This window comes from Mesitornis unicolor, unplaced genomic scaffold (genome assembly GCF_000695765.1).
Source record: "Mesitornis unicolor isolate BGI_N332 unplaced genomic scaffold, ASM69576v1 scaffold8529, whole genome shotgun sequence".
Classification (NCBI taxonomy): Eukaryota; Metazoa; Chordata; class Aves; order Mesitornithiformes; family Mesitornithidae; genus Mesitornis; species Mesitornis unicolor.
In genome coordinates this window covers 50,014-72,227 of record NW_010207927.1, presented here as the reverse complement: position 1 = coordinate 72,227, position 22,214 = coordinate 50,014, and the positions used below count along the sequence as shown (strand labels likewise).

At 54.9% G+C, this 22,214-nt stretch overlaps 1 protein-coding gene and 13 non-coding genes across 14 annotated transcripts in view; 6 read left to right on the top strand and 8 right to left on the bottom strand.

Annotated features, from left to right (window-relative positions):
* Positions 1 to 604: 604 nt before the first annotated feature.
* TRNAP-UGG lies at positions 605 to 676 on the top strand. Its single transcript has one exon. It is a non-coding gene; the product is annotated as a tRNA-Pro (tRNA).
* Positions 677 to 1,018: 342 nt separating this feature from the next.
* TRNAA-UGC lies at positions 1,019 to 1,090 on the top strand. The gene has a single exon. It is a non-coding gene; the product is annotated as a tRNA-Ala (tRNA).
* Positions 1,091 to 1,352: 262 nt separating this feature from the next.
* TRNAP-AGG lies at positions 1,353 to 1,424 on the bottom strand. The gene has a single exon. It is a non-coding gene; the product is annotated as a tRNA-Pro (tRNA).
* Positions 1,425 to 2,009: 585 nt separating this feature from the next.
* TRNAA-CGC lies at positions 2,010 to 2,081 on the bottom strand. Its single transcript has one exon. It is a non-coding gene; the product is annotated as a tRNA-Ala (tRNA).
* A 592-nt stretch (positions 2,082 to 2,673) lies between these two features.
* Positions 2,674 to 2,745, bottom strand: TRNAA-UGC. Its single transcript has one exon. It is a non-coding gene; the product is annotated as a tRNA-Ala (tRNA).
* Positions 2,746 to 2,893: 148 nt separating this feature from the next.
* Positions 2,894 to 2,965, bottom strand: TRNAP-CGG. Its single transcript has one exon. It is a non-coding gene; the product is annotated as a tRNA-Pro (tRNA).
* Positions 2,966 to 13,130: 10,165 nt separating this feature from the next.
* Positions 13,131 to 13,204, bottom strand: TRNAT-AGU. Its single transcript has one exon. It is a non-coding gene; the product is annotated as a tRNA-Thr (tRNA).
* Positions 13,205 to 13,810: 606 nt separating this feature from the next.
* TRNAA-UGC lies at positions 13,811 to 13,882 on the bottom strand. Its single transcript has one exon. It is a non-coding gene; the product is annotated as a tRNA-Ala (tRNA).
* A 331-nt stretch (positions 13,883 to 14,213) lies between these two features.
* TRNAP-UGG lies at positions 14,214 to 14,285 on the bottom strand. The gene has a single exon. It is a non-coding gene; the product is annotated as a tRNA-Pro (tRNA).
* A 444-nt stretch (positions 14,286 to 14,729) lies between these two features.
* On the top strand, positions 14,730 to 14,801 carry TRNAP-AGG. The gene has a single exon. It is a non-coding gene; the product is annotated as a tRNA-Pro (tRNA).
* Positions 14,802 to 15,145: 344 nt separating this feature from the next.
* On the top strand, positions 15,146 to 15,217 carry TRNAA-UGC. Its single transcript has one exon. It is a non-coding gene; the product is annotated as a tRNA-Ala (tRNA).
* Positions 15,218 to 15,555: 338 nt separating this feature from the next.
* TRNAP-AGG lies at positions 15,556 to 15,627 on the bottom strand. The gene has a single exon. It is a non-coding gene; the product is annotated as a tRNA-Pro (tRNA).
* Positions 15,628 to 15,906: 279 nt separating this feature from the next.
* On the top strand, positions 15,907 to 15,988 carry TRNAS-CGA. The gene has a single exon. It is a non-coding gene; the product is annotated as a tRNA-Ser (tRNA).
* A 505-nt stretch (positions 15,989 to 16,493) lies between these two features.
* FTCD (formimidoyltransferase cyclodeaminase) overlaps positions 16,494 to 22,214 on the top strand; it is a 6,168-nt gene continuing 447 nt past the window's right edge. Inside the window, exons 1-12 of the mRNA XM_010192306.1 lie at positions 16,494 to 16,552; positions 17,362 to 17,545; positions 17,917 to 18,045; positions 18,236 to 18,324; positions 18,579 to 18,758; positions 18,847 to 18,984; positions 19,291 to 19,422; positions 20,105 to 20,166; positions 20,913 to 21,042; positions 21,157 to 21,318; positions 21,578 to 21,621; positions 21,702 to 21,840. Coding sequence (XP_010190608.1) covers positions 16,499 to 16,552; positions 17,362 to 17,545; positions 17,917 to 18,045; positions 18,236 to 18,324; positions 18,579 to 18,758; positions 18,847 to 18,984; positions 19,291 to 19,422; positions 20,105 to 20,166; positions 20,913 to 21,042; positions 21,157 to 21,318; positions 21,578 to 21,621; positions 21,702 to 21,840 — 1,443 coding nt within the window. The 5' untranslated portion in view covers positions 16,494 to 16,498. The remainder of the gene's footprint in view (positions 16,553 to 17,361; positions 17,546 to 17,916; positions 18,046 to 18,235; positions 18,325 to 18,578; positions 18,759 to 18,846; positions 18,985 to 19,290; positions 19,423 to 20,104; positions 20,167 to 20,912; positions 21,043 to 21,156; positions 21,319 to 21,577; positions 21,622 to 21,701; positions 21,841 to 22,214) is intronic.

Here is a 22,214-nt window from a genome sequence, read left to right as displayed (position 1 = left end):
CTGGGGCCTTCCTGCACCCCTCCTCAGCCCCATGGGACTGGCTGCAAGGCCTGTCCCCAAAAAGGGGCAGCTGAGGCATGGAGTGGAGATGCAGCAGTCCCCAGGGGCTTAGTCTGCCCCAGAGCCATCCTCCCAGTCCTGGCTTCCTTGCCAGTCCAAGGGCACCCAAGGGACACCCAGCACCTGCAAAAACTCCAAACCCCACAGTCAGCAGTGCTGGGGGCTGGGAGTGGAGCAAAGACAGGGATTTCCTGGGAGCTACAAGAAAGGCAGGCCAGAGGGGAACATCAGCTTTGGGGGATGCCCAATGGAAGAAGTAGGGGGGGGAAGGGTGATGCTGCAAAGCACTGCCCATGTCAACCTTTGCAAGGGACGAGGAGGTGGTTTGGAGGACAAAAACTCACACAGATGATGAGCGTTGGAGATCCTGAGCACTAATGCCACACAACCACCTCCTGCTCATGGGGCTATGGACCAGGGATGGCAAAGGGGATCTTCCTGCTCCCAGACTGTGCCAAGGGATACCCTCAGCCTCAACTACCTCCAATCCTCCAAAAGTGTCTGAGTCACACAGAGTGGGAGTGTCTATGGGGTGCAGCAGCCTGGCTCGTTGGTCTAGGGGTATGATTCTCGCTTTGGGTGTGAGAGGTCCTGGGTTCAACTCCCAGATGAGCCCTCCTTTTGGCCACCCATCTTCCACAGCACCATGTAGGACCATGGCTTAGCCAGTGCAACTCCAGAGGGGTTGGTGTGCCATCCTTGCTTGGTGTGTCCCCATGGGCAGGATGGACCCCAAAATCCAGCGGTGAGGGAGGCAGCTGGAGGAAGGGGTGGGAAAGGGCAGCTGGAGGCAGCGCTGGGCACAGCAGAGCAGAGCAGGTGCTGCCAGCAGTGTGAGCCCCAAAGGTCTGTTTTTGGGGTCAGGGTCTTGGGGACAGAGCAGGGTGAGTGGTGGGCAGTGGGGCAGCAGTGGGGGCTGTGGGGAGTTGCTCAGGCCCCCAAACCCTGCCTATGCAGAGGGGATGTAGCTCAGTGGGAGAGCACTTGCTTTGCATGTAAGAGGCCCTGGGTTCAACCCCCAGCATCTCCAGCTTTTTGCCTCCCCAGAACCACACAGCCAGAGGCCTACCAGAGAGCCCCCCCCAGGAAGCGTTGGTCCTGCCGGTATTTATGGCTGGACTGGGTATGTTAATCAGCTCCTGCAGCTTGCAAAGAAATGCCCATGGCCCTTTCCCTCCCCTGCTGGGTGCTGTATGGGCACCTTGTGTCCCTTTCCCATGGGGCTTGGGGTGTCTCGGGGTGAACGTGGGTGCTTGGGGAGCAGCCAGGAAGGGGCAAGATGGCCAAAAGCAGGGCTCGTCCGGGAGTTGAACCCGGGACCTCTCGCACCCTAAGCGAGAATCATACCCCTAGACCAACGAGCCAGGGTGCACAGCTGGGACCCAGCCCAGATCCTGAACCCCATGAGCCTTACTGGGAAAATGCCACTTCCCCAGCTGTCCCAGAACAGCAAATCCTGAAAATTTGAGAGGAGCCTATGTCCCTCCTGCCCCATCACAGTCCCAGCCTGGGGCATTGTGGGGCTCCCTGTGCACTCCTGGTTCCCCCTGACCTGTCCCCCCATATGTGTCCTAGTCCCCCTAGGTGTCCCCTTTCCCTGGGAAGCAGGAAAGTCTCCATGGTGGCCAGTACATCTCCACACAACCCTCAGCCCCATTCAGTTCCCCAGGGACTGGTGGCAAGACTCATTCCCAAAAAAGCGGTGACTGGGTCACCAAGGTCCCTGAGCGGTAGTGCCCCCCCCCCCACCCCACCGCCCCGCCCCCCCACCCCAGTGCCCAGCACTGGGTGGGGGTGCTCAGGCATCTGTGCACCCCAGCTCACTGGTCTAGGGGTATGATTCTCACTCACTGGGGATGTCTCATGCGGCAAGAAAGGGCATGTTTTGTAATAACAACAAGCTTTCTCCAAACCCCATACCCCTGCTGAGTTTTTTGGGAGGAAAAGCATGGAGATGCTGGGGGTTGAACCCAGGACCTCTTACATGCGAAGCAAGCGCTCTCCCGCTGAGCTACATCCCCTCTCTATGGGGGATGCCCAGGCAAGGCACAGTGTCCCTGTCACTGCAGCAGCAACTCCCTGAGCAGCCACCATGAATGGCACCATCCCAGCTTGCTAAAACCAGTGTTGATTTACAGAGAAACCCTGTGGCCATGCCATGAGATGCTGTTTACAGACAGCTGGAGGATAGCAAGGCTGCCCCTCTGCCTTTGGGTCTGCAGAGAGCAGCAGGGATGCAGTCCCCAAAGGAGGGATTATCCCCAAAGGAGGGATTATCCCCAAAGAAGAGATTGTCCCAGAAGAAGGGCTCCTCCAGGAGTTCAACCCAGGACTTCTTACACCCAAAGTGAGAATCATACCACCCCTAAACAAACAAGCCAGGGTGCTGCACCCCTTTTGAACCTCCCCAGACCCTCTGTCCCTCATATTTTGGGGTTAAGTATGCAGCTGGGGCTGTGGTTTTCCCCCAGCTCCACAACCTGCAAGTGCTGGTTAGCATCGTTTGTCCTGGGTCAGCTGTGCCTGCAGGCAGCCCCAGGGCTTTTCTGCGCATTTCCACGGCTCTGACAGCCCTACAGCTGTCAGGGAGTGGGGTCTGGGGAGGCAAAAGTCTGGAGATGCTGGGGGTTGAACCCAGTGCCTCTTACATGCAAAGCAAGTGCTCTCCCGCTGAGCTACATCCCCCCTGAAGCAGGAGCACCTGGCTGTTGGAGGTCTATCCTGCCCATGGGGATGTGTCCAGCCACTGGGGCACTGAGCCCACTGCCCACATTGCATCCTGGTTATGTCACAGCCTCATGCACCACCAGGGAAAGTGGGTGCCCCAAAAGGGGGGCTCGTCCGGGAGTTGAACCCGGGACCTCTCACACCCGAAGCGAGAATCATACCCCTAGACCAACGAGCCAGGACAGAGCCATTCCCCCTGCCCTCAAATGCTGTGCCACATCCACACATGGCCATGGGCACAGGGTGATGGCTCCCAGTTGCCCCCTCTCCCATCACTACCCCTCAGAGACCCATTTCCTATGGTCCAAGGTCTACTGATCTCCCTCTCCCCTGCCCATAGGCGTCAGTGTGGCTCTGGGACAAGGGACCTGAGCTGCAAGTGATGGGTTATCGGCAAATTCCCCAGGCCATTCTTCAACCCCACACACCCAGTGCTAAGAACAGCCACCTTACGCAGCAATAACCAGATCACCCTTCTCCTCTTTGGGAATCATGCAGACACCTAATTCTCAGCAAACCTGAATTAACAGCCCTGAAACATTTAATTGAACAATTCTTCAGTTTGAGAATCAAACCGCTCAGTATTTCACTCCCATGACCTTATAAACTGTTGGGATTTGTGCTCTGTTTCCATTGTGCTCGTCCTTGTCTCTCTCCAAGGGCTGCCCTCCCTAGGAGGGAGAAGCTCAGAGGAGAAGGGGATGTAGGACAGCCGGGAGTGGTGTCTGTTTATGATTTGGGTTTAAGGTGAAGCACGGTGCTGACTAAGCCAGCAGGGCTGAGGGCTTACTGGGATGCAAACCTTGTGAAACCCATTCCCACAGGTAGCACCAGGAGGGCTAGACGGGGATGCCTGCACCTTTTGATTTGTGCTCTTCTTTCCTCCATGACTCACATGTGCAAGTAGCCCTGTTATTTTCCTGCTTTATGGGATTTCCAGCCCTAGGGAAGAACCAGAGCCCTCGCTGGAGCCATCGCCTGTCTGCTCCTCCTGGCATTGCTCTCAGCTTGACACCCAGGTGCTAGGGTGGGATACAGGTTTTGCAGCCCAGCAAAGGGGCTGGTGGTGGATCTGTCTCTTCATCCTGTCCCACTGCTGTGAGTCACCAGGATTTTTTACTTGTCGTCATCTGGATGTGCAGAAAAGCCACAGATAGATGTGCTGAGGTTGTGTAAACCCAGCAGACATCCCAACTCCACCAGTCCCTCCATCCCTGTCACCAGCTCCATGCTGCCATGGGACAACTTCCACTCCTGACTGTCCCACTCTCTTGCTACTCACACCAGTTTTCTCTTTTCCATGACAGCTCTCTATGTTTCTCCACTTGTCCCAACTCAAACCATGTCTTCACTCCTCCTTCCCACCTCATCCATCCCCAAGGTGCCAAGGTACTTGCCACCATGCGAGATGCTTGCTGGCCGCTTCTGTTGGCTTTCCCAAGAACATGACTGCAGAGAAAACTGAGCAAGCTCATTTGCCACATGTGGTGGTGCAGGCTGGGATGTCCCCATGGTTACATGCACCCCAAAGAGGAGACTGACACCCTCAAGGCTGTGGCCCCACAGTGGAGAGCTACCGCCATCACCTTCCCGGGTCCTGTTGAGCTGGAAAACCTCACCATGATTTGTGCACTGTAATTCGTGCTGGTGCCATTGACTTCACCAAAGCAAAGGACAGAAGAAATAAAATGAAGGGAAATAGGGGTCTCCAGAAAGCAATGACTGCTGCTGGAGGAGGATGCTGAGTGACAGCAGGGATAAGGTTTCCTCCAAGGACATGAGAAGGTGAGTAAAGGTGTGATGAGTGAGAAGAAGACATGAAACTCAACAGATGCAGGCATGGCCAAAAGTTTCCTCTTGGGCTAAGCTCCAGTCTTTTCTGAGAGATGCTTCTGCTGCTGTTGAAAGCTGTAAGTAGGCACTACTGGCACCTAACCCCAGCACCCAGCTATTTCCCTCCATGTGCATCCTTCCATCTGCTAAGCATTAATTTTTATCTCAGTCTTGGTATGCAGTTCCCTGTTTTTCACTAGGGCCTTTGGCTGCACTGTCTTTGCACGAACCTGTATTTTAGGGCCTGATCAACAGGTCTGTGGGGTCCTGCCCTGGGCAAGTGCTGTCTGCGGGGGGATACATGGTGAAATGAGTTCAGGACAGCTCTTGAGCTGGTAGCACAGACAGCGTGGCTGCCAGCCCAGAGTCACAGCACCCGTAGGAGACAGGCTGCCAGGTCCCTTGGGAGAAGGATCCCTGCAGGGCACCCAGGTCCTCACTTCCCCCTCTGTCTGTGCTAAGCCATCACAATTTTCAAGTCAAATCAAGGACCTGTGTGGAATTTAGTCTCCTTTGAGACACTTGCTCTTCAAAAAAAGAATCTGTGTAACCTCAACAGTGTAGTCATTCAGTGAAAAGGCACACAAAATTGTCATTATTCTGTCCTGCTGCTCCATCCTGGGCTGTCCTATGCAGCAGACTTGTGGCAGACAGCTGCACCAGCGCCAGATGCCTACAGCCTTGTAATGAAGTTTTTGCTGGACATCTAGTGCTTTTCCTCATTCAGGAGAATTTTGCATCTCATCTCCACAGAAAATAGAGCTGGGATAAAAATATCCCTTGGAAGAGGGATATGAAACCACAACTCTCTTCTCCTGGCGCTATGACTGCTGAGCAATTGCCATGTAAATTATCTCCAAATTAGGAGCACCTCTGTGAAAATCTCCTGGGCAATAAAACCAGTTGATCTTGGTCAAAGGACTTTGAAGATCAATCTGCCTACAAGCTCAGCATAAACTCTCATTACAAACACTTCTAAGCTTTATGCAAATTGTCACACTACCAAAAGGCTTAAGATATCAAAGAAGATGTAAACAATACCCATGAAGGACTTAGTCGCACTCTTATTCCTCCTTCCATAAGTTGAAAAGGTTCTGCTTGATGATATATGACATCTTTAAAAGAGACTTTACTCAGTGCCTGGCATCTTTTTTTCCAGAGACACCTGCATCCCCTCCCTGTAAAACGATTGCTCTCCAATTCTCTAATGTGTTCAAATAAAATCTTGGGTCCTAGTCTTTGGGAAGAGCTCAGTGTGGAGCTCATGGGGCCAGGGATGCTACTGTGGACATGGGCTGCAGGACAACGGGCACCTGCATCCAGAGTGAGATGACATTCCCTGAAACATCGTACTGAGCTGGGACAAGGGAATATTCAGCTCATGTTATTCATAGGGCTTACTCAAGGCAAATGTTGCAGTGGTGCCGGTACATGTGCATCTCTATGTGCACAGACCAAAACATTTCTGCTGCTTCGTTGGGAGATACAGCCAGATGCAGACACACCACCTGCCTCACTGGCACCTGGGCTATCCAGCTTTGAGTCAGTATATACTTATCTATATAAGGCCCCTTTTGACACAGAGTAAGAATAAAGAGCCTAATGCTTGAGGTCTGGTTCTGCCCCAGTATGTCTTCGGAATTTTTTACTCTTCATTGTCACTCATAAAACATCAAGTGAGTTGAGCGTAGGATGACCATCCAAAGGAGCACTTCCCAAGAAGCCCACTTCTACCTTTTTTACCCTGACCCCACATCCATCCTGCTTAGCTCACCCTAAAAGTTGCTGCAAAATGTAGGGTAAATGCCATTTTGAAACATCAAACCTTCATGTTCCCATCTCCTTGAGGGAACAGGCAACAAGTCTGCTCCTGCAGGAAGTCCTCCTTAAGCAAGTGCTTGCTGTGGGGCAGCAGGAGAGGTTTCCAGACTGAGAAAGTTGCTTTTGTGTCGATCACAGCAAAACGTAGACTTATGTCAGCACAGTATGGAGCTGAGCTGCAGAAACTCTCATTTCAGACAAATAGAAACCTCCCTCCCCCAGCAAGAAGTTGTCTCCAGAGCAGGTTACCCCTCCAGACCAGAGGCACAAGAACCACCAGAAGACTCAGGCTGTGTAGCATGACTTTAATGAGAAGGAGGAGAATAAACCAGTTCAGAGTATGAGAAGTGCATTTCCAGCACCTGGTAAAGAAATGGAGAAACCCCGCCCTGGGACAAGCCAATCCCTACAAGGTGTTCCTCTGCCCCACTGCCCCATGACTATCATCTTCTGTCTACAGCCTGCCATAAGCATTTTCGCCCAGCCAGTAGCAAATGCTGTGTAGCGCCGCAGGGTGTGACACTTACGTGGAAATACAAAGTAAGTCTTAGAGACTTAGAAAGAGAAAGGTATACAGAGGCATGGTCTTGAGTGACAAGCTCGCATGGCTCCCTTCCTCCGAAGGGGGCTGTGGGTGCCCCCCACAGCTGGGAAACCCATAGATGCTTCCTTAGTCCTCTTCCTCAGTCTTGGTCCTGTTCTTCATTTGTCCTCCCCGATGTGGCTGCTCTGCTGAAGTTATCAGGAGGAGATGACCACCAGGGACACCCCTACAGCCCGCTGCCCAGGCACAGCTGTCCCGCCTTCCCCAGCCCCCGGGGACCACAGGAAGCCACGGGGACCCCACAGCACCGGAGGTAGCTCCCGACTGCTGCCGACGCCGTGGACCCCACCGTCGTGTTTTGCGGGTAGGAGCTGAGGATGGGCCCGGGCAGAGTGACCATGACGGTGGGGGGCTGGATGACGGCAGTGGAGTCCCCGCAGCGGCGGAAGCAGGGCTGGTTGCAGCTGGTGGCCAGCGGCCGTGGACCGCAGGAGGAGGGCAGGCACAGGTCATAGCAGGACATTGCTCGGTGAAGACGTACACCTGAAAGCCAGAGTCATGGTGTAAATACGAGACAGAGGCTGGTTCCTCCCTGCTGAGCCCTCGTTTAGCAGCTCCCGTAATAAGAGTGTGGGAGAGCTAGCTAGAGGTTTAGAAACCCTGAAGGAAGGCTTTCCAAATGGGCAGGAGCCAGCTTCCCCCTTCCCTTGCCCCATAACCCGCTCAGGAGAAAGCGAGGAGTTTGGTTTGAGGTGCACACCTGGGGAAGCTGGAGGCACAAGACACTGCCAGTGCTGAGAGCAGCCCTGCTCCTGCAGGCTGTCTGCTCTCGAGCTGACAGCAAGCCTTCAGCAAGCAAAATGCTTACCGAAACACTTCTAGTTGTAGCAAAACCCACTTAAATCAATAGAACGTGGGTGAGCTGGACTTCACGTGAGCTAGGCTATCCCATCCCTATAAGGGACCTCTGCTGCCCTTGCATAAACAGGGACGTATCAATCTCTGCAACCTGGGCGTGTGCTATTCTCTTTCTTCAGCAAGGAAAACCATGAATGATGTCTATGTGGCTACAGACCCTGCAAGCCCTATGTCCCACAGTCTCTTGCACTCCTTATTTTGGAGCAGAAATAAACCCTTCCCCAACACCCTCCACAGGCTGGAGGGTGGCAGGTAACAAACCTTGAATTCTCGTGGAGGACCAGAGACAAGGCATCGGTGAAAGCAACAGCTCAGTGGGGAGAAGGAGACGGAGCCCGTCTCAACTTACCCAGGCAGCAGAGGCAGCAGCGGCAGCGGCTGGCAGTGGATGGTGGGGCCGGGCACTGTGCGAGGCTTTATAGGGTGCCCCAGCCCCTGGGGGAGCAGGCGCATACCTTCTGCCTGAAACTCCCTGACAACTGGCAGTTTTCTCCTGGAAAGCTACACTGGCTGATTAAACAGTTCCCTCTTTCATCTGTCATGTTTTTCTTCCATTTAATACTGAGTAAGATTTAAATGATTTGGGCTACAGGCATTAATTACCTTTCTTCCTAAGGCCAAAGTACATTTTAGGTCTTATGCCATGAGGCAGGAGAACGTTTCAGCAAAATTTAGGGCAGGCGCATCCCCAGTGCATGGCTCCCCACCTTCCTCTGAGCGCAACTGATTCAGCTCCCCAGTGCACCTGAGGTGGCCTTGGGGATGTTGGCTGAACACAAGAAACACACATCTGTAGGTAAACCCTGCATCAGTGGTCTCATCAACTGCAAGAAAACCAGGGGGATTGCAGGGGTGACGGGACCATGCATGGCTGGGAGAAAAATGCCAGGGGGCATTTCTCCTGCCCCAGCTGCCCAAGTCCTACAGACCCAGACGTGAGTACTTGAGCTTGCCCCGCATTACCAAATTGTTATGCTTTTGGATCTGCTTAAAGGATTTTGCCTTTCTGTTTGGTTGGTTGGGGTTTTTTTTTGTTATTATCCATAATGCCTGGGGTGTGAATTCTGCTTGGAAGGCATGAGATTTTATAAGCAAAGTAATCACCCCTGAAGGTGACGCACACCAAAACTGCCTGATTTTGCTCAGTGAGCAGCTTTCTGAGGCCAAGAGCCTTTCCATCCTACTCTTTGGATATGCTAGCAGCGGTGAGCCAGGAGTTCACAGCTAGGCTTTCTTGTGATGGCATGACGTCGTCAAGACATTTTTAACTACAGGCTGTGGCGTGACACCAGATTGCTCTGCTGAAAGCCTGTTAGCTGCTAAACAGCCAGGGAGTCACAAAAGTCCCGACCTGCACTTAAACATGAATCACATGCACATTGGGGAGACGGAGTTGCTGACGTGGTCCCAAGCAGGGATATGAGCCATCAGGCTTTAGGGGTAAGGAAAGTTTGAAGAAGGCTTTTCATTTCACACCAGCAGAGCTGAGATGGAGACACAAACATCTTCTGGCCCGGAATAAACTGTGGCTGTACCGGGGCACATGTAATATGCATGTGTGGAGCTGGGGGTTGTCAGCATCGCGGTTAAAGACACGTCTTGGAGGGCTTTGGGAGTCATTTTAGTTAGTCAAGCCCAGCTCATTTTAACATCATTCTGGAAGGGGAAAGAGGAAATCAGCTTTTCCGAGGTGCAGTGGAGGACATGTGCTTCAACCAGAAGCAACCTTGCAGCCTGCTGGAGTAAGGCAGGAGGCTGTGGGTTCATCACAATCTCCTAAATGGCAATTTAGTAAGAAGGAAAAGATAGGGCTCTATTTCAAGCTTTCCCTTGCTGCTTTTTGCACCACTCTTGAACAACATAATGATGATTCAAGTGCACTGTGGACCCACAGCCTAAGAATTAAACTCTTCTTCTGCCAGTCAGGGTTTCTGACTGTTTTGTTTTTTTTCATAATCTTCCATCTTCTCTGTTTTCTTCTGTTTTCTTCCCATGGTGCCAGGGAAAACAGCCCTTGCTGGGGGACTCCCTTCCAGGGAGCCTTTCAGGGTCAGGCTGGGATCTTCTGATTTCTGTGCATTTCTTTGCATTTCTGTGCAAAACTGTGCTTTCCAGTTTTGTAAACCAGTTTAAATACTTCAGGTTCTGCTCACATTGGACCATCATATCCCAGAAGAATATTCATGGATGCAGCGATGATTAAAATAAATGCATGGGGACATGTTGCTAAATGTGAGTGGATCCGAAACAAGTCTTTTGCCTGGAGAAGGGGACAGGGGAAACAAAAGGCATGTGTCAGGAAGTTAAAATAATCAGATTTGTGTAATGAATGAGATTAAAACAAAGGAAAACCACAGGGAAAAGAGCTCTTCCTGGAAATGCAGGGAGAAAGACAAGGACTATGTTTTCTGACCCATATCCGTTTCAGAGAATGAGCACTTTCTGCTTAAGCCATGGCTTTCTTTGGAAAAAACCACAAAATTGGAAAATTTCACCAAACCAAACATGTCAGATCCATTAATGTCTGCAGTGGATCCAGGATCTCTGGCCATCTTAGCCCTGGTTCTTCCTGCAGACAAGGGGCATGAGGTGAAACATGGCCCAGGACTAATACTTGCTGTGTTTCACTTTGCATCACCTTCCCAGAAGCACGTTGAACCCCCAATTTCACTGCTCTGCATTTTGATCTCCAACAACCCAAGGGCTAAATGTCTCTGAGAATGCCAGGAGGACGGAAGCTTGCCCCTGCCCCAAAATTTCTCCTGAAAGCCAAAGGCAAAGGCACACGTTGGAGCAGCAATAGACCAGCTGAATCCCATTTCCAAGGAACACCTACATCCAGTGCTTTCACCTGAGGCTTACCTTGAGGCAGCAGCCGAACTTTAGGCAGCAGGATGGTGTGCAGGGACCACTCCCTGGCGGCTGATGGGCCAGCAGGACACCCCAGTGCTAGACAGCAGCATCCTGATGCAGACACCACCACCACTACAGCTGTGGAGCATCCATGGCTGCCTGTGTCCTTGCCAGAGCAGACTTCAGGTGCCTGGGGAGTGGAGCCCAGCCGGTGTCACTGGGGACAGCCAGGCTCCAGCTGCCATGTGCTGCCCCGGGGCTGCAGGTGATCCAGTTTCATGCCGCCACATGTTTCTTGTAATTGCTGGTTCCCCAGGTGGGCTGATGCTCCACAGCGTCACCGAGGCTGGCATGTCACCCCCCTGGGAGGCCTCGTCACCGCATGACAGGGCAGGGGCAGAGGTGTGCCAGGGCAGGGTGGAAGGGTGTCCCAAGGGAGCCAGCTTGTCTCCTCTCCTGCTGTCTCTGCTCTGCAAGCCCCCAGGTCTCATCCTGCTGCAGCAGCCCCTGTGCCATGCACCACCAAGGTGAGAAGGAGGCTCCACCCACCACCTCTTCCCATTTCACCATCTCCAGCTGCAAGTTGGTGTTTCTCCAGGGCTGTAACCCCCTGTGCACCAAAACCCATGCCTTTTCCCCAGGAAATCTCCAGCATCCCTCCTGCAGAGTGCCTGGCTGTCCAGACATAGACATCCCCCATTCCAGGGTGGCAGAGGTGGTCAAACATCCCACGGCAACGGGATGAGACAGGGCCGTTGTTTTTCTACAGCCTGGTCACTGTTTCTGTCTTGGGAGATACTGACAAAGGGAAGCAGCTCCCAGCTGGTCCCTAGGGGCATCTCCCTGAGGCTTGAGAAGGAAATGTGGCCCCAGAGAAGGCCGAAAAGTCAGTGCAGGGTTTGCAGCGTGGGCAGTTAAGCCTGAGCATCCTCACCTTGCCTCCAAGCCACAGCATTGCTTGGCCACATCCTCGTCTGCGGAAAGAAGGGGTGGGAGCAGGGAAGGCACCAGCAAGGCTGGCACAAGATGTTTCTCCAGCTGCCTCGAAGCACAGACATGCTTTGAGAAATGCAAGGCTTCCCTCACTGCAAGACTGGGATTTCAGCAGTTAAAAACCTCTCAGCAGGCAGGTCTTTTTACCTCTTTCCTCTTCAACTTGCAGAGGCTCACCCTCTTGCCTCCCCAGAAACCTCTGCTGCTCGCACTGCTGCAGACACAGGAGGGAGCTGCCAACATGCAGCAGCAATGCCATCCTCGAAAAAGCACCTCTAAGACGTGGCGGTGGCTCAGCAAGGCACAACTTTTTCCAGGGATAGCTTTTGACTCCCGTCAGCATGATATACTGGGGCCCAGGGGTGCCCAGGACTTGGGGATAAGATGCAGAAAGGAATAAATTGGCTGACAAGAGAGCAGAAGGGAAAAAGGCAGTGCCAAGGCTCAGGGGATGCCCACAATGCTGTCTGGCCAGCACTGACAGCTCATTGCTGACCTTCCCTGCCCACGGTTTGGTGCTTTGCCTCCTGGAAAAGACATAGCTGGCTGGCAGAAGGGTGACCAGCGGATGGGCTCGGGGAATGGAGGAGGACAGCACCCCGCTCCTGCATGGGAGAGTGGGATCCGGCATGTTGCGTGGAAGGGGAATGCAGGTCCCTGAGCAACCAGGAGCAGGTTTGGCAAGTGGGAGCAGCAATCCAGAGGCAGATGTGTATTTAACGTGAACAAGCAAAACAGCAAGAGAGGCACCAAAAATACCCCCCTGAGTGGGGGGGGTTCTTGGGGGCCCAACAAGGGTGGGATTTGAACCCACACATGCAGAGCACAATGGATTAGCAGCCCATCACCTTCACCACTCGGCCACTCCCTACACCAACCTCTTTTTGGGGGATTCCCCTCCCCCCACTTTTTGGCTAAAGGCTGTAAACTTGTGGCTGATTCTTCAGGGTGTGCTCCGGGAAGCCTGCTGCGGTGCAGCTGGGTAGGTGCTTGCAATTTATTTGCCCTCTCCATGCTCCCTTCTGTTCCTGTGTTCAGAGGATGGCAAAGGGCAAGGTGGCATTTATTTTTGCCACAAAAGTGTGTGCCACAGGCCTAGCTGTTATAGGTCACCATTTACCCCCACATAAACCCCAACCAGAGAGTTTTCCTGTGCAAAAAAGCAGTCGTTGTGCAAATTAATGTGGTGGAGGTCCAGCCAGCAATGGATGTACCTCTTTATTTCCCAAATCACCTGATGTGTGGAGTTTTAGTCATCTCTCCACTGTGAGAGTGCAGAGGAAAACCCCTTCCTCCTGGGACAGAGAGGTGGCAGGGGGGCTCCACTGCTTGGGGCAGGGCCCCCAGCTTTAGGTGAGGAGGAAAAACACCACCCAGGCCCAGGCACCACTGGGAGTCAAGCCCAGGATCTCCTGTTTACTAGGCAGGCACTTTAACCAGCTGAGCCATGGTGCCCATTTACAGGCTGTTGTGCCTCCCCACCCCCCAACCCCAGGACACCTGATACCCCTCACAATGCCCCACACCACTGTTGCAAGTCTGGGGTATCCCAGCCGCCAAACTGCTCTTTATCTGCCACTGGGAGCACCCTCTGTGCTGACCCAGGCCTCTGGCACAAGGAGCCCAGCACCTCTCCCACCAGCACCAGCTTGGTTTTGCCCTGTGGGGGCATTTCTGTCCTATTGGCCTGGTTTGAGCATGTGGCTGGGAAAGGGACCTGCGAAGGCAACCAACCCCTGCTCAGACATTGCTACAAAGCAGGGAGACTGAAACACCAAGGATGAAACACAGCCCCACAGCACCCTCCATCCAAAGTGGACCCTCCATTGGGAATGATCCTGACGCCCAGCACTGGCCAATCCTGGTTGCAAGGAACTTGTGCTGGCACCCCAGGGGCAGGATCCCCATTGGGGAATCCAAGCTTGGTCGCTGCTGTACGCACTGGCTTGTTGGTCTAGGTCTATACATCTTGCTTGGGTCCTGGGTTCAACTCCTGAACGAGCCCTCCTTTTGGCCAACCACTGCCCCACTCTCTGTTCTAGGGGAGGCAAAAAGAGATGCTGGAGATGCTGGGGGTTGAACCCAGGGCCTCTTACATGCAAAGCAAGCGCTCTCCCACTGAGCTACATCCCCTCTGCATAGGCAGGGTTTGGGGGCCTGAGCAACTCCCCACAGCCCCCACTGCTGCCCCACTGCCCACCACTCACCCTGCTCTGTCCCCAAGACCCTGACCCCAAAAACAGACCTTTGGGGCTCACACTGCTGGCAGCACCTGCTCTGCTGTGCCAAGAGCTGCCTCCATTTGCCTCCCTCACTGCTGGTTTTTGGGGTCCATCCTGCCCATGGGGACACACCAAGCAAGGATGGCACACCAAACCCTGTGTGCTGGGCACTGCTGCCCCTGCAGTGCACTGGCTAAGCCATGGTCCTACATGGTGCTGTGGAAGATGGGTGGCCAAAAGGAGGGCTCATCTGGGAGTTGAACCCAGGACCTCTCACACCCAAAGCGAGAATCATACCCCTAGACCAACGAGCCAGGCTGCTGCACCCCATAGACACTCCCACTCTGTGTGACTCAGACACTTTTGGAGGATTGGAGGTAGTTGAGGCTGAGGGTATCCCTTGGCACAATCTGGGAGCAGGAAGATCCCCTTTGCCATCCCTGGTCCATAGCCCCATGAGCAGGAGGTGGTTGTGTGGCATTAGTGCTCAGTATCTCCAACACTCATCATCTGTGTGAGTTTTCATCCTCTAAACCACCTCCCCGTCCCTGCAGAGGTTGACATGGACAGTGCTTTGCAGCATCACCCTTCCCCCCCCTACTTCTTCCATGGGGCAACCCTCAACGCTGATGTTCCCCTCTAGCCTGCCTTTCTGAATGCAGTCCAGAGACCCTGGTGCCCCAGAAACTGCAACAGTGCCCCCACCAGCACCCTAGTTCCCAGGACAGGGTGGGGGTGCCCATGCAGATGTGCACCCTGGCTCGTTGGTCTAGGGGTATGATTCTCGCTTAGGGTGCGAGAGGTCCCGGGTTCAACTCCCGGACGAGCCCTGCTTTTGGCCGCTTGCCGTCAGGCACATGTAGCACACATGGGGTGATATCTTGGGTGGGCAGCTTGGCCCGTGACTGCAGTGCAAGATGATGGCACTGCTATGAGGCTGCCATGCTCGGCTGCCCACCCTGGCACAGCTACAGGTAGGGTCTGTGTCCAGAAAATTATGGCCCTGGTCTGCCCACCCTGTCCTGTCCCTGGTTAGCAGCCTGGGACACCTGAGGACACCCAGTGTCTGTGAACTCCAATGCCCCCACAGTCAGTGGCACAGAGGGCTGGGGAATGGAACAATGACAGGGATTTCCTGGGAGTGATGAGACAGCCAGGCCAGAGACCATTTCAGGGGGATGTAGCTCAGCGGGAGAGCGCTTGCTTTGCATGCAAGAGGCCCTGGGTTCAACACCCAGCATCTCCAGAATCTCCAGATTTTGCCTCCCCAGATCCCCTCCCTGATGTCTGTAGGACTTCCAGAGCCCCAGAAACCCTCAGAAAAGCCTGGGGCTGCCTGCGGGCACAGTTGCACTGGAGCTGCTTCCTGGCACCTGCAGCCTGCAGGGAAATGCCCACAGCCTTTTCTCTGTCCTGACCAGGTGCTGTGGGCTCTGCGGACACCCTTCCCCATGGGGCACCTGGTGTATCTTGAGGTGAATTGTAGTGGTGGGAGGAACAGCTGGCTGGGTGGAGGGTGAAAAGGAGTGCACTGGCTAAGCCATGGTCCTACATGATGCTGGGGAAGATGGGTGGCCAAAAGGAGGGCTCGTCCGGGAGTTGAACCCGGGACCTCTCGCACCCTAAGCGAGAATCATACCCCTAGACCAACGAGCCAGGGTGCACATCTGCTCGGGAACCCCCATTCTGTGCTGGACACTGGGGTGCTGGGGAGGGCGCTGCTGCTCAGGGACCATGGTGCCCCAGGAGTCTCTTTTTGGGAATGTAACCTGCTGCCAGCATCTGTGGAGAATAAAGAGGCTGGGGTGGTGTGCCACCAGGGATGCACGGCCTTTCCCGGAGACTTCCCCGCTTCCCTGGAAAATGGGGCGCCCAAGGGGAACCAAGGGGTTGGGGGCAGGGAGTGAGTGTCCCCCCTGAGTGCCTGGGGCTGAGGCTGTGATGGCTGAGGGGTGAAGGCGTTGGACTCGAAATCCAATAGGGTTTCCCTGCGCAGGTCTGAATCCTGCTCACAGTGAGAGAGCTTTTAACCACTGCCCTGGTGCCCATGTTGGGTGTGCTGGAGTGCCCACACTGGGGTCCCAGGGAGCAGGTGTCCCCCACCATCACAGAGTAGAGTGCTGGTGTTCCTGCTGTTGTCCTTCACACAGGAGTAGGCTGTCCCATCCAGTAGCCACAGCGCGGTGCTGGGCACAGCAGATGCTTTTAGTGTGGCATCACCTTCTAGCAATTAATTGGTGCTGGTGGGTAATTAGTGTTGAAGGCTGGCCCTGGCATGCAGACAGCGCCCTTGTGCCCAGAGCTGCTCCAGACACAGAAGGGCCAATACCGTATTGTTTATCCAAGACCCTTTTTGACTCCTGGCCACTGATCAATGCAGTTAATGAGAAACTCCAGCTCAGGGAAGAGGCAACGGATTGAGTGCTGCAAGGCTTTTGCTCCGTGGTGGGACAGGAAAGGACAGGAAAACCCACAGGGTGTGAAGAGCTGAGCCGGGAGCTGCAGGGTGCAGGGAGATCCTGGGACCATGGCCAAGCTGGTGGAGTGTGTCCCCAACTTCTCGGAGGGGAATAACAAGGAGGTGAGAGAGTGTGTGGAGGGGCTGAGGGGTGGGCAATGCTGGGGTTTGGATGGCTGGACTGCCCTGGTGGAGGGGCCATGCAGGCAGCACTTGCTGCCAGACTCTGCCCTGCCTCCTTCGAAGTGCTGTGCACCTTTCCTTGCCTGACTAATGCTGAAAATGCCCCAGGGAAGCCGCTGCTCCCTTTTGACACCTTGATGAGAAGTCGGGGCTCAGACCTCCACCTCCCCATTACCTGCAGGTTGCTGTAGCACCAGGGCTCAGGGTGGTCTGGCATACACCCTTAGAGAAATATCACTTGCAGTTATTGTGCCAAAGCATGCCATCCAGGTTAATGGGATCTGTGTTGGGCAACAGCTCTAGGCTGAACTTTGGCCCTGTCTAGGGCAGGGGAGTTCAGCAAACCCAAAATTGCAATAAAACCACTGTTTCTCCCAGGAAACAGGCTTTGTGGAGCTAAATATGTTTTGAAGCTGGCAGGGGGCAATATCCTCAGGATCAGCAATTTGTGGTGGTGCTCTCTGACGTGCAGCATCAGCTGGGTGACTCCCCCATCATGGTGGGTTTGGGACTTGCTGAGAGCCAGGGATGTTCCAAATCCCCTGAGTAGGAGTGGGATGCTCACACCTCTGGATCCTGCATCCTCTGCAGCACAGGACCACATCCCCAATGATCATGGGGCCACCCCCAACCCCAGCACGGGTGGGAAGGGGGAGAGTTGAGAAAAGGCATCCCACACGTTGTGAAGCTGGGGCCATGGCAGGGGCCCAGCCAGCTCAGCCACTTTGCCCCCTTCTGCTGTCTGGCAGGTGATCGATGCACTGGGGCAGGCCATCTCCCAGACGCCGGGCTGCGTGCTGCTGGATGTGGATGCTGGTGCCTCCACCAACCGCACCGTCTACACCTTCGTGGGGTCCCCCGAGGCTGTTGTTGAAGGGGCACTGAGTGCAGCCTGCATGGCGGGGCAGCTCATTGACATGAGCCGGCACATGGGTGAGCCTGAAGGCAGTGCAGGAGCTGATCTGGCACAGAGCATTGCTCGGCTGCTGTGCATGGTCAGCTCCAGGTGCAGCTTGCATGGCTGGTGCTAAAATAAGCCCAGCACGGCACATTACGGCACCTGTAGCAAGCAGCTCTGCCAGGATGGATGGTGATGGGAGTGTGCAAAGCTCTTGCTCAGTCTCCCGATCCAGAGAAGCTGAATCCACTCCTGTCCCTGGGCTGGAGTAGACATTAATGCCACAAACTCAACTTTCCTCACAGTGGCAGTGCCTCGTCTGCAAAAGAGGCTGTGTAGGGGCTGTCCTCCCTCCTTGTCTGCTTGCTCTTCTCAGCTTCCATCCTTTTATCTGCCTCATCACCAGGCGAACACCCTCGCATGGGGGCCCTGGACGTCTGTCCCTTCGTGCCGGTGATGAATGTCACCATGGAGGAGTGCATCACCTGCGCCCATGTCTTTGGGCAGCGCTTGGCAGTGGAGCTGGGGGTTCCTGGTGAGTCGGGGGTGGGAACCTCTACCCGTCTCATTCCACTCCACATGCTTCCAGCTGTGGAGAAACTGCACACCTTTTGCAAAAGCTTAAGCAAAGGAGGTTTGCTCCCAAGTGGGCAAAACCAGACCTTGCTAGACGACATGCCTACAGCCCCTGCCTGGTGGTGCTCACCCTGGGTTCTGTCTTGCAGTTTACCTATATGGAGAAGCAGCACGGAAGGAGAGTAGGAAAACCCTGCCTGCCATCCGTGCTGGGGAGTATGAGGCACTTCCTGAGAAGGTGAGTCTGGCAGCAGCTGGCTGGGCAGCACAGGCTGGGCAGAGCTGAGCCGCACCTCCCCATCTTTGGCAAGGGTGCCGGGGGGCTGGCATAGTCCCTTTGCACTGAGAGGAGCTGGTAAAATGCTTAGGGTGCTGCTGACCATGGAGGTGGTCGTGGCAGATGCTGACTGCAGAGGGAGATGTCATCCCCAGGAGGGTAGCTAGTGCTGTTCAGGCAGTGCCAGCCCATGTGCTTTCCTCCCTTCTCCCCAGCTTGCAAAACCAGAGTGGGCTCCTGATTTTGGGCCTCCAACCTTTGTCCCCCGGTGGGGAGCCACGGTGACGGGCGCCCGGACCTTCCTTATTGCGTACAACATCAACCTGCTGTGCACCAAGGAGCTGGCTCACCGCATCGCCCTCAACATCCGCGAGCAGGGTCGCGGCGCTGACCAGGTAGCTCTGTGCCGGTGGCATGCTGGAAGCTGACCTGCTTACCCCCACACCTCCTGGCCCTTGCCTTGACCATCATAGTTCTTGGCAGCCTGGGTGCTTGAAGAAGGTTCAGGGCATTGGCTGGTATTTGGAGGAAGAGAATATAGCCCAGGTTTCAACGAACCTGCTGGACTTTGAGAAAACGCCACTCCACGCCGTCTACGAGGAGGTCTGCCGAGATGCAGAGGTGGGTGGCATGGAGTGGCATGCCATGCTTGTTTCAGTGGGGGCTTCACAGAGGATAAATCCTCCCAAGTTTGTCTCCCCAGGCCTAGATCAGTCTCTGTTTTGTCTCATACTCAGCTTAGCCAACCCAAATGGCACAAACCCCCTGAAAGCTCAGCAACTTGCTTCTAGCCCCCAGCTCCTCCACTGAAGGCTTTTCCATGAGCTCCCCAGGTCCTGGGAAGGGATGAAGACTGCGAGGCTGGGGTGGTAGCAGTGGCACGACAGCTGGCTCTGGGAACAGTCTCGTTTCTGATGTCCTTCACAGGCACTGAATCTCCCTGTGGTGGGGTCCCAGCTGGTGGGGCTTGTCCCGAAGAAGGCCATGCTGGACACTGCTGAGTTTTACATCAAGAAGGAAAATCTCTTCATCCTGGAAGAGGAACAGAAGATCAGGCTGGTAACGTGGCTCCTCTTGGTACCAAGACAAGGGTGGGATCATGAGAGACACACATCTCCCCAGCTTCCCCCCAGCCTTCCTACGTGGCACTGAGGAGTGATTTGGGACCATGGCAGCCCCCAGGTGTAGCACTTGTCTCCAGGTACCTGGCAAGCTGTGAGGGCACAGCAAGTGGGACAAGTTGCTTTATTGTCCTGAGGATGCTGAGATGCTTAGGGAGCACAGAGCCCACTCCATAAGGACAGAACGTGGGCAGTAGCTGCCCAGTGTGCCTGCATGGAGGCCAGGAGGCGAAGGAGACCTCCCCAGAGCTCAAGGACAGTGAGTGGCATTATGGGAAACTGCCCATTTTACCAGCGCAAGCTGGAAACAAGGAGACAGGTTCTGCTTTTCAGCTGCAGGAGGGAGGGACTTTTTCACCCTATGGGGAACATGCTAGATAAGAGCAAGCTAATTATTTATCGGTGCCATTCCCAGTCATTTATAGGAGGCCAGACACTGCCCCCAAGTCAGGGATGGGATGGGCTGGTGATGCCAACTGTCCTCTCCCCGGACAACTGATGTGATGGCCTGAGCAACTCCGTCCTAGGGCTAGATCACCCATGGTTAATTAACAGCAGGAAATGAGGATGCAACGGGACTTATTGCGATGGGGCTGACGTGTTGGTGCTGCTCCTTGCAGGTGGTCAGCCGGCTGGGCCTGGACTCCCTGTCTCCATTTCACCCCAAGGAGCGCATCATCGAGTAGGGGACCCCAATTCTGCTTCTCATCGTGATGCCCACCCCTGTCCGGACAGTGGGAGATCTCTCTGCCTGTGTCTTGCACTCAGATTGTTTTGGCAGTGGTGCCTGCACCCAGCTCCTCATCACACCCAGGGACCATGTCTCTGGGTGTTGTGCAGGCATAGGGTGGTCCCTCCTTCCAAATGCTGATGGTTGTGAATGTGAGGGGAGGGGCCTGCAGGTCACTTGGGCAGGCAGCTGGAGCAGGTTTTGTGGCCAAACTTGAGCATGTATGCTTTAAATCTACCTCATCTCCAGCCCAAATTTCACTGCCTCTAAGGAGATAGGTTGTGCTGCAGTGTAAAACACATGTCTGCAGGGGGAGAGGAAGGGAAATCCACCCATGCCAAGGTGAAATCAGGATATGCACTTTAAGTCCTTATCATTTTCCCACCAGGGATGTGGTTGCAGGCATGTCCCACCAAACGCCGTTTGCATGAGCTCACCCTGTCTAATGCAGAGCAGCCTCCCCACATCACCAGAACATGTGCTCCCCAGCTGTCCATCTGTCCCCATGGGGCTCCTTATCCTCTCCCTGACCCTCCCACTGTGTTTTTTGGGCTAACTTCCTTCTCAGCCACCCACAGAGACAAGAGGTGGACGAAAACCTGCTGGGGAGGGCAGTGCCGGGTTAGAAGGGACAATGTGGTGGTGGAAGGTGTCCCTGCACCTGTGGGGCTCTGACCCATGGAGCTGCTGTTCCACAGGTACCTGGTGCAGGCAGGAGAGGTGGACAGGGGGCTGGTGGCCAAGCCGTTGGGCACCTTCGTGCGAGCAGTTGGTGGGAGGACGGCAGCGCCGGGAGGAGGCTCTGTGTCCGCAGCTGCGGCTGCCCTGGTACGTGCCCACACAGGGATAGGGTCCCTGGCTGCCTGAGGGGTCCTCTGGGTGTGCCAAGATCCAGAGGGGAGTCAGCACAGTGGTGGAGGATTTACTCCCATGCCCTTGTAGGGAGCAGCGCTGGGCTGCATGGTGGGGCTGATGAGCTACGGGAAGCGGCAGTTTGAGGAGTTGGACCCCATCATGAGGAAGCTGATCCCCCCTTTCCACCAGGCCATGGATGAGCTGGTGACGATGGTGGATGCCGACTCCCGTGCCTTCAGCAGCTACATGGTGAGATCCCACCAGTGGCCAACATCTGTGGGGAAGTGAGGGGCTTTCCAGCTGGGAGGGGTACCAGCCTCACTGTGCCTGGGGGTCCTTGGCAGTGGGGCTGTGACCTTAGCCCAAGCCAGGGCCAGGGGAAGGAGACATTATCACCTAAAGGAAGTTTGCAAGAGCATGGGAGCTATCAGGTCTGCCCTGGCACCTGATGCAAGGCATGCAGGGTCTTGGAGCACGTGGCAGCAGATCTGCTTTCCTTTGCCTGCAGGAAGCTATGAAGCTGCCAAAAAGCACCCCTGAAGAGCGGGAGAGGTGAGCTGGGCTGGTGGGGACTTGCTGACTAGAGTAGCACAGCCATTCAGTGCTCACTGCGGGGCTGTTTCCCCTCCCAGACGTGCGGCCGCCATGCAACAAGGACTGAAGACAGCCGTGAAGGTGCCCTGTGCCCTGGCAGAGAAGGTGAGTGGGCTCTGGCCCGCTCTGAAGGAGTTGTCATGCTACTGCAACCTGGCCTGCAAATCCGACATCCAGGTATGGCCCCGGGCTCACGCAGTGCCCTGGATGCAGCTTTGGAGGCTGCTGGGCTCACTGCTTTTCCCTGAAAAGTGTTCCATGGCATCTTGACCTTGGGGATGCATCTCTCCAGCCGTGCTTCCCAAACTGGCCAGTGGTTTACATCTCTAACTTTCTGGCAGCTTGCTACCTTTGCAGGAGAGCTGATCTCCACCAGCCCTTGTCTGAGTTTTCCCACATGTGTGGCAAGGCCATGACATGTTTCCCACTACCAGGGCCACATCTGGGTTGGAAAATACCGGGTTGAAAGTTGTTTACTGCTGGGTCATGGAGGGTGGGAATCCTGCAGTGTAAGGGTCTGTCCTGCTGGAGGACCATACAATGATGCTCTG